General features: G+C 35.9%; 1 protein-coding gene across 1 annotated transcript; it reads left to right on the top strand.

The window, feature by feature from the left end:
- The first annotated feature begins 1,662 nt into the window (after window positions 1–1,662).
- On the top strand, window positions 1,663–9,860 carry LOC110878254 (crossover junction endonuclease EME1B). Its single transcript, XM_022126530.2, has 13 exons — window positions 1,663–1,983; window positions 3,508–3,639; window positions 5,260–5,403; window positions 5,544–5,587; window positions 5,668–5,892; window positions 5,985–6,138; window positions 6,223–6,332; window positions 6,484–6,668; window positions 6,750–6,813; window positions 6,900–7,018; window positions 7,097–7,186; window positions 7,669–7,783; window positions 9,565–9,860. Exons 1-13 carry the CDS (start codon window positions 1,704–1,706, stop codon window positions 9,742–9,744), a joined length of 1,842 nt encoding a protein of 613 aa, XP_021982222.1. The 5' UTR covers window positions 1,663–1,703; the 3' UTR covers window positions 9,745–9,860.
- Window positions 9,861–10,184: the final 324 nt, after the last annotated feature.

Here is a 10,184-nt window from a genome sequence, read left to right as displayed (position 1 = left end):
CGGCCTACGGTTAGTCATTTGGGTTTGTGGGTACTTTTCGTGTGTTAGTGTCAACTTATAGATAATTCACATCAAATTATGCTTTCATGTGCAAGTATGTACGTTTGTAACATGCAATTCACCCCAAGTAAAACAGTTTGGAAAAAGGGGTAATGAAACTCACCTGATAGGTATGTACACAGAAAGCAAGCACAGTATAGACGTATGTTCGTACGCTACTTTGATCCTAGTATCAGTTAATGTTCGGTTAATTACCGAAAAACAGTGGACGGCTCGGTAATCATTATATACCAAGTTTGGATGTGAATCTCTATCCGAGAATGGGCGCATAGCCTAAAAGTATGGTGATGGGTATTGTCTTAGTGTCAAATTCATGGTTGTTCGTGTTAGGTGTTCGGGAGATGGCATGATTATATACGATGTTCTATTGTGTTAACTAATATAAAATTATTTGTTTTATAAAGAAATTTTGGGCGTTACTAACGTCTAGTTCGTTTAAATCGCAGTTTTCGTTTTCGCCGTTTGGGGACTCCTCAAACTAGCGTGCAATGCTCCCCAGTTACCTAATTTACCCTAGAACAGTTTGGAATTACTTTGACTTTCAGTTATCGTCAATTAAGCCATCGACCAGCTCACAAGTCCCGGCAGGTTCGTTAAACAATTAAAATGCCACTTTCTTATTAAAATAATATATTTTAATTCCCAATTTCATAAGTAATCATGTATATTGTAGGAAAATTATTTCCAGAAATTATTAATTTATTTATTATAATTAATAACTAGATTTGTTGCCGTCGCGCGTTGCGGCAAAACGGAGCAAATGATAAGGTAAAACAAACGTTATTTGAAAAAGTAGTATGTTGTTTAGAAAGCCCAACCGTCAGAATCGGTTCAGTTTATCATCGTATCGTTTTATGATACCAAATAAATACTCTATTTTAAATATATGTTTGTTTTTAACAAAATTTATACATGAATGTTAAGGGAAACAATTTAACGAACGTAAGTTATTAAAAGAATATAACATTAACTAAAAAAGGAAATATCATTTAAAAAAGAAAAAATGTTATTAAAAATAGAAAATAAATGGAAGAGGAAATATGGTTTAAGGAAAGGAAAAAATGAAAATATGTAAAAAAATTAATAGTAAATATAATAATCAAGTATTACAGTATTAAAATAATAAATAATTAAAAAGCTATACATTATTATAAATTTAAAATTACTACCCATGGTTGTTTGTCAACAATATATATATAATTTCGTTTTAATCAGCTGTTTAATCAAAAAATTGGCAGATAATAACATCTGACCCTAAACAAACACTCGGGTATCGGTCCAAGTTAGTCTCGGGTATATTGGTTTTAACAATTAACCATAATCGTAAACTATTAAAAGATTTAATCGAGTCGGTCTTTTAACTTTTAGTTTTCTTCAAGACCCACGAACCAATCCGAAACCGAGAATTCAAAGTTATAGGAACCAAAGATCAACCCTAATTAATATACCAGTCTCAGTTCCAGTTTATTTTTGGTTCGGTTTTCGGGTAATGCGGGGTCGGAGCAATTTTTGCTCACCCCATGTACACATTTGACATATTGTAGGGGGCAATTGTGTGCACGATGATAATACCCAAACTTTTTGTTCACAAATCAATCAAATCACTTGAGTTCCATCACTTTCCAAACGCTTTCAAATTTGAAATGTGGAACCCTATAACGGTGAACATAATCTCCGATGACGAAACAACCCCACGCCCATTACAATCCAAGAAGCAAAGAACCAACTTTAATTCAAACCCTGCAACCGTTTTCATAATCGATGACGAACCCACTCCTGCCAAATCCACCACTACGAGGTCCACCCCATCTGTTGTACCCGAAACCCCGTCAGTTGTACCAGAGACACCAATGGTCAGATGCAGTAATTCTGTGTCCGATCCTCAACTCAAATTTTCTTCATCGCCCGGACCAAAGTCCTCTGGTATGTTGTTTGGCCTCTTCTTATTACACAGTTTGTGTTTGGGCATTTTTGGGTTTTTATTGTCATTTTGGAATGTATCTTTGTGTTGTTTCTTATGAGTTCTTTGAGTGGAAATTTAGTGGTGATTGAATACATATCCGACCCTTTTGACCCGTTATCAATAATGTGTAACATGAATCAAACTGTTTTTATATAAATGTGTTGGAATTGTTGTCTCTAATGTGTATTTTGGCTATGCTAGCTAGTAAAAGCCCTAGCTTCATGCACCGAATCGCATTTTTCAGGCCGGGGCTCATTAATTGCGCCTCTAGTCGCTTCAGCTCTCCAGACCATAGTTGTTGATAGCGTATAGCGAATGATAGCGACAAGCTACCTATACGCTGTGTAGCGATAGCGATGATATAGCGAGCGCTATTTCATGTTTAGCGATACACTAGAAAAATTTTTTAGAAGTGCTTTATATGTATATATTTACCAAAAAAATATAAAAAATCTAAAAAAATTACAAAAATCTTGATGTTTATCGCTATTAGCTATAGCGACACATGAGCGCTACGCTATGCTATTTGCAATGGTGGGCACTATGCTCGCTATTAACAACTATGCTCCAGACGCACTAAATACCGATTTATTTTTTTTCTTTTATTATTTAATGCTAAACTTTTTTTATCTTCTCTACGGTGTAAGCTTCCACAATGCCGATTGAAGCAACCTTTATTCCAATTTCTGATCCAGTTTAGAACTTTAGAACTTTCAAGTTTTGGATTTGCATTTGAATCTTCACTATGGTACTAATTAGATGATAATAAATGTTATATAATAGCTTTTGTTTATTTTATTTGAAGAATATTATTATTCCAATACATAATATATATTTTAGTTTTTTCATTGAAGTGCGCTCTCTTTGCGTCTAGTCCCCAAGTGAGGCCTATGCGCCTTGAGTGCACCTAACGTCTTTGATAACTATCGTTGATAATCTTTTTGGGAGTGGGGATTGTAGAGAACTAGAGATGGTTGATTGGTGTGTGTTAAAGCATTATTCTTTTGTTGGATGTGAAGCTCAAGCGTGCATTCCCATGACAGCATTGAGCTTAATCTTTTGTCCAACGTAATATGCAAGAGTGCAAATTTTGTTTTTGGGTGCTCAGTCAATGAAATGAAAAAGATTAACAAGAATTGAAAAATGTCGCCTTCTTGATCTTCTTCTAGTAATGATCTAGCAGAGTTATTTGGTCTATAATTGTAAATTCCGTATATCTTTTATGTAATCAACTTGCTTATTTACAACAATAAGTGGTGGGTGTTCAGTGTTCTTACTTCTTACTTGAGAACTGAGAAGCCAAGTGATTTTGATATAGTCACATAAAAGAAGCATATGTATGTAATTGTGGAATCTTTTTATAAACGAGTATTTTTAGTTTTTTAGTATCAAGTTTTGCAATATATATGCATTAACTAAAGTCTTTATTGACTACAATATTTTATCTTTAAGCATCATACTTAACACTATATTGTTGGCATCAGCTGGACCCGAGACGCCGTCAGTTGTACCGGAGACGCCCATGGTGGAATCATATGTTCCATTGGTCAGATGCAATAACTCGGTGTCGGATCCCCAACTCAAATTTTCTTCATCACCCGGCCCTAAGCCCTCGGGTATGTTGTTTGACTTGTTCTTATTACATAATTTGTGTTTGGGCATCCAATTTAATTAGTTAACCTAGCCTTTGAGTTTTGAATGCTGCGAGTATTGTTTTGAGTTTTGCGGTGAAGTTAAAGAAGTTGAAATGGGTTACTATTATGGGTTTTGATTGTTATATTGTCATGTACTTTTGTGTAATTGTTTGTGCTTCTTTTTAGACCATCTCTAACGGGACGTCCATCAGGCGCTTGGGGGTGAGGTGGAAGAGAGAGGAAGGCCGCCAGTTGACGTGGCTAATTTTTTTTAATAATAATCAATTTTAAATACACGAAAACGATTTGGGAGGTTTTGAACATTTTGTGTGCGTCTATCACTTTCTTTCATTTAACATCTCCATCCCATTTGATCCACTATTTTGATAGCTAATTCTCTCTGTTATGTTTGACCCGTTGTCAGTAATATACAACCTGAATCAAACTGTTTTCATATAAATGAGTTGAAATTGTCACCTCTAATCTGTATTTCTGCTATACTAGTTTGTTGTATCCAAGGTTTAAAAAAACGGAAACGAGTTTCGAGGCGTTTTCCCTTCGCCTCACGAGGCGTAAGCCTCGAGGCGAACCGAGGCGGAGTTAAAAAATAAATATAAATATTATATATCTTATAAAAATAGTAATACCTAAATTCATCATCAAATTCATCAAAATAATAAAAAACACACATAAAAAAGACATAAATTGCTTGAAATTGACACAAAAACTCAAAAACAAATATCAAAAACCCCTGAAGCGCACCTGAGGTGCAGCCTTTTTAGCGCCTCAGCCCCTCTGACGCGCACATACACTATAAACCCCCTGAGGCGCGCCTCAGAATCGTTTTTTTGGCCATTTCGCCTCGAGGCGCACGCCTCAACCGTTTTTTAAAACCATGGTTGTATCATGTGAAGAGTGATCAACTTTTTTGGGAGTGGGGAAATTTGCTGATATTTAGAGATGATTGGTTGGTGCTTGGGATCTAGAACTCATGCTATGAGCCTATGAATTGAGTCATGCATTCCCATGAAAATATTTAGCATTAAAGTTTGTCGAAAAACGTATAAGAGCGCTAGTTTGGTTTTTTGGCCTGGATAAGTCGGAGAATATGAGAAAGATTAACAGGAACTGAACAACTTTACCTCCTTGATCTTCTTCTAGTAATGATCTAGCAGAGTTATTTGGTCTTTGATTGTAGATATCATATATTGGTATGCAGGGCCGGCCCCGAGAATTCGTGTACCCTGTTCGAACTCGAAAAAACGTGCCCTTAGGCCTTAAAGAAATTGGGTTTTAGGCGGTCTAAACCTAATGACAATGGGCTAATTACTAATCTAAACCATAAAAACAGTTTTGTAAGTGGGCGTATGTTGGTGTTTATATGGGTATACCCTATTAATTTATTTTTTTTTACATATAAATATCGGATTTTTTTGAAATAAAGTGCCCTTCAAAATATCGGGCCCTGGTCGGTGGTCCTCCCCGCTCACCTTCAGGGCCGGCCATGTTGGTATGTAACTAACCTGCATGCTTACAACCAGTGGTGGGTGACTGGGTGTTCTTCCTAGTAATTATATAAATATTCAAGATGTTGTTTTACAGGATTAATATGTTTGGAATCTGACGAGGAGTCAGAAGGGTCCGGAAGCTGTCCTGGAAGACCACACCAGTCGAAACCAGTTACTCTAGAAGTGGAAAATGGTTTTGCTAAGCCTTCAACATGTGCAGAATCCTTAATATTACGGGGTTAGGACGATTTACTTTTTTTTCTTATGTGGAGTGTGCTTGTCGTTGTATAAATATCGGGCCCATGGGCCAAACACTCCCAAACCTTAAGGCCCAAATGTAGAATGCATGATAAATACTAATACTAGATATATGTGCAGACAGCTCTTCCTCCCCACCTATAGTACAAGATCATCTTCCGCAGGTACTCTCATTTAACGTTTTATCCCGCTTTATTTTGTATGTATGTGCGTGTGTATATATTAGGGCTGATGTGTTATTCAGGTTTCTGATCATTCTGAAGAAGATGATATTATGGATCTGACAAGTGAAAGTATTCCGGCTTTCGATGATTTCGGAAACGATGATATTATTCTGCCCCTGGCAAGTAAAAACAATAGTACGAAAGATAAAACTACGGGTCTTGCAAATAAGAAAAAAAATGCTGGTGCAAGAAACACGAAAGAAGAAAAAGCTCGTTTGATGAACGAGAGGAAACAACAAAAGGAGGTATGCGTTTTAGCCAATTAAAGGAGATATCACTTTGGATTTAATTTGTTACAAATTCTGAATATATATATGCATGCATATACGAATTGAAGCAAGAAAAATTGGAGAAAATAGCTCTAAAGGCACAAGCTGCAGAGATGAAGAAGATGCAGAAAGAAATCGAAAGATGGGAAAAGGGGAAGTTCGCTCAACAATCCATCGTGGCAAAAATCGATACTAAAGTAGTAGAACAGGGATCAATTGGAGGTAAGATTGATTTTTTTTATATATAATATTATTTAATTTAATTTAATATTTGGTATGTGAGCATGTGCTTGTCTCTTAGTTTAGGACAACTGCTTACAAGGTTGGCTGAAAAAGGTATCGCCTTTCAAATTACTTCAAATCCCGTTGAAAGATCAATTATTTGGACCATGTCTGTTCCAGAAAACATAGCCCAGGTAAAAAAAAAAAAAACTATTGATATTTTTTTTAATTATTTTGTTGTGACCTTGGTTTTAGAAAGCGCGCCTCACGCTTTTTAAAACCAAGGTTGCGAGTAGTAAGTAGTTGAAAGTATAAACAACTTAAGTGCATTGGATTATGTTGCAGGGGTTGACTCGTGGGACCCATATCCCGTATGTGTTACTTGTTTTTGAGGCAGAGGAGTTTTGCCACCTTGCTGTAGATGATGATGGATGCCATTTGATGGATCATGTCTCTCGTGTTCAATCCATATATCCATCTCATACACTTTGCTACCTCACTAATAGGCTTCTTGCCTACATCAACAAGAGGTCCCACCCTCCGTTCTTTTCTTGTACATTCAAAAAACATATGTTAATCAGCTATAATATTTTTTTTTTGGTTTTGAATAGAGAACAAGAGCATTACAAAAACCCCGCGAATAATAGTGGGTGGAGTCGTCCGCCAGTGGAAAAGGTTACGTCTTGACCCTATGCAGATGCAAGTAATTAGTTTAAAAGAAATCTTTTTCATTTTAGTAATTTAGTTTTAATGTTGTACAGCTGCTGTCAAAATTTACTACACATTTTGTTGGAGTACATTCAAGATTATGCATGGATGAATCTGAATTAGCAGAACATGTCGTAGGTCTGACATGCAGCCTCGCCTCATGCCAGTTCAGGTACCCTTTTTTAACATTTTTCTCGCATCAAATGGTTTGATTTTATGCATAACCTTGGAGTAATCATAAAAAATGCAGAAAGAAGCTTACTCGGCTATCTGTCAACGCTAATGGTTCCCTTATCTCCAAAGATGCTACTGACCGAGCTCTAATAAAAAAGAGCACTTGGTAAGAACTCTGCTGTATCTCAAGTTAAAAAGTTATACAGGGGTAATTATTTTCCTAAATTAGTAAATTTTACTTTTTTCCCTCATAAAAAGCGTAGTTATTAGAGTTAATTTGTTTTTGCACAACCAAGTGAACCAACAAACTCTGCAAGTGACGATTACTTCATGATTAATTTGGTTTTCGTATGTGTCAAACGGGTCGGGTTGGGCCAACCCACAAACATTTTATTATTCTTTTGTTATATATTTTTTAAGTACTTAATTTTTTAAATGACAAAACTACATTATTATGATAACCTTTGGAGATATTTAAAAAAACGACTAGGAAGATTTTATTCATTTGAATTCATATCAGATGGCTCTCAACCTGTTTGATCTGTTTCTTTCTTAGCTTAACCATTTAACCTGTTAGAGATCGACCCGTTTGTGTATAAATGGGTCAAGTTACCACCATTGTGAATGCCTGAGTTTTGTTTTCTTTAGGTTAAAAGCACTAGTAGCCATTCCAAAGGTACAACCTCGATTTGCTGTAGCAATATGGAAGAAGTATCCAACCATGAAGTCGCTCTTGAGTGTCTACATGGATCCAACCAGATCAGTAAGTATTAGGTTTCTTTTTTTCCTTAAGTTTGAGTTTTGCTTTCATTGTTTTCCTACCATATCTTCTTTAAGGCCACCTGGCGGCACCTGCCCAGCGCAAATGGCGGTTTACCTGACCGTGGGGTCCCGTGAGTTTTCTAGTAACCGGTTCTCATGGTTACCAAAACAAGTTTTTTTTTTCTTCTTTAAAGCTTTAATTTAAAAAACCAGGACATAATTGATGGTACATAATTATGTTTGTTGAGTTAGAATTTTATTATTAGTAGTTGGTGATTTAGGGTTGTTTAAGATATATATAGAACAATCTTTTTTATAGAGAACTGTGAGAACCGCATAAACAGATGTAAGTTTTGCTTTAAATGTGACGCATAAGACAGTTTTGTAACTCACCTCTCTGTGTGTATGTGTATGTATTATACATATGAATTCTAACTCTTCACGAACAGTAATAGAATTTTAATAGTATTTTATTAATAGTTTCTTTTCACACTATATAATTCATATATTTCTTTTGTATCTTTTGATATAATATAACATGAGATAAATATATATTATTATAAATATCGTTTGATATTATGCAATGATATATATTATATATCATGCAATGTTATCAGAGAAGAAATAAAACACTAATATCACAAAGTAATTACGTAATTAGAATGATATCGGCATCGTACCGAGCAACATCGCTATCGGTACACGTATTCATTTTTATAGATTTCGGTTTCATAATATTTGATTTATACAACTGTGTTTGCAGTGATAAATAAAATATTGGTACCAGTACAGTGATGATTTGAACCGATCGATATCGTTTGATCATTAGTGTCGGTACCGATGTTCTCTTTTATTGTATTCAGTCGATATAAAACACGTGTTGATTTCTATACTGATTGCATGTATCGTACCCGTACCGTAAAGAATTGAACCAATATCCATCGAATGCGCGCGGTAATGTACCGCCGCAACGCGCGGAGAAATACCCTAGTTACTTATTATAGTGTTTTGAATTTTTGGAAAGTGTTTTTTTATATTATTATTAGAGTAAAATGCACGAATAGTCCCTGTGGTTTGGTGAAATTTCACCTTTAGTCCCCAACTTTTCAAAATTACACTTTTAGTCCCTGTGGTTTGACAAGTTGTTACTCGGATAGTCCCTAAAGCGGATGAAGGTTACTCGGTTAGTCCATGTGGTTTGACAAGTTGTACTCGGATAGTCCCTGTGGTTTGACAAGTTGTTACTCGGATAGTCCTTGTCATTTCACACCCACTTTACAAGAAAAACTAACCTCCATCCGCTTTGGGGACTATCCGAGTAACAACTTGTCAAACCACAGGGACTAAGAGTGTAATTTTGAAAAGTTGGGGACTAAAGATGAAATTTCACCAAACCACAGGGACTATCCGTGCATTTTACTCTTATTATTATTTTTTTTATTTTCATCGCAAATAAACCATCACAGATAAACCATAATAGTTTGTCAAAACTTTGAAAATGTAACCAGTGGCGAAGCTTGAGATTTCCGGGGGGTCGAAAACGTATATACCAAAAATTACTATAAAACCGGGGGGTCAAAAAAATATATACCCAAAAATTTCTATACGAAAACAGGGGGGTCAAAAAAATACATGCCCTCCACTACTGAGCGAAAAGTTCAGGGGGTCGGCCGCCCCTCCCGCCCTCACAAAGCTACGCCCTTGAATGTAACCCTCTTTCTATGTGTGTTTACACGCACGAATGCATATAGGGAATGGAACTGATTTGTTTTGCATCTGCAGGAACGCGAGAAAGAACTTTTACTTGCGAATTTGATAACAGAAGGGTTAGTTGGAGATAACAGAAGATTAGGAGAGATTTGCTCAAAGAGAGTGTACAGGATATTAATGGCACAAAGTGGAAGCACCAAAACTGATGATGTCGAAAATGGTGCTGATTTCTTCATCCAACAATCGTCATAAAATTCATATGTTGTAGTAATGTTTTGAGTTTGTGATGTTGCTGGTTCAATCTATCGTTGTTTGGCAATGTTGTTGGTTTTGATTTAATCAGGTAGTCAGATTCAAGTTCATATTCAGAGTTGTACTTAGGTAAGAGTCATGGGCCGGAACAACACCCTTTATGTGACCGTTAGGCGAACAACACCCCTGGGCCTTTTTTTTTTTGAAAGGGGAACTTAAAAAAAAAAAAAAAAAAAAAGAAAAGGTGGTTAATGAGTAACTTATTGGAAAATTTTCTCTTCTTAGTGATTAAGCTTATTGATACGAAGGCTGATTAGAGTTGGTTTAAGGTTAAACCCATCTATGCAAACTCTTAGTGATTAGCTAAGGCCTAGGGTCCTCGCAAAAGTTTGAGTTTCAAGTGTTCTTACTTTATGACATGTGAAAACCGGCATGCTGGT

This window comes from Helianthus annuus, chromosome 9 (assembly GCF_002127325.2).
Source record: "Helianthus annuus cultivar XRQ/B chromosome 9, HanXRQr2.0-SUNRISE, whole genome shotgun sequence".
Classification (NCBI taxonomy): domain Eukaryota; kingdom Viridiplantae; phylum Streptophyta; class Magnoliopsida; order Asterales; family Asteraceae; genus Helianthus; species Helianthus annuus.
The sequence above is the reverse complement of the archived record's forward strand: the minus strand, read 5'-3'. Positions and strand labels throughout refer to the sequence as shown.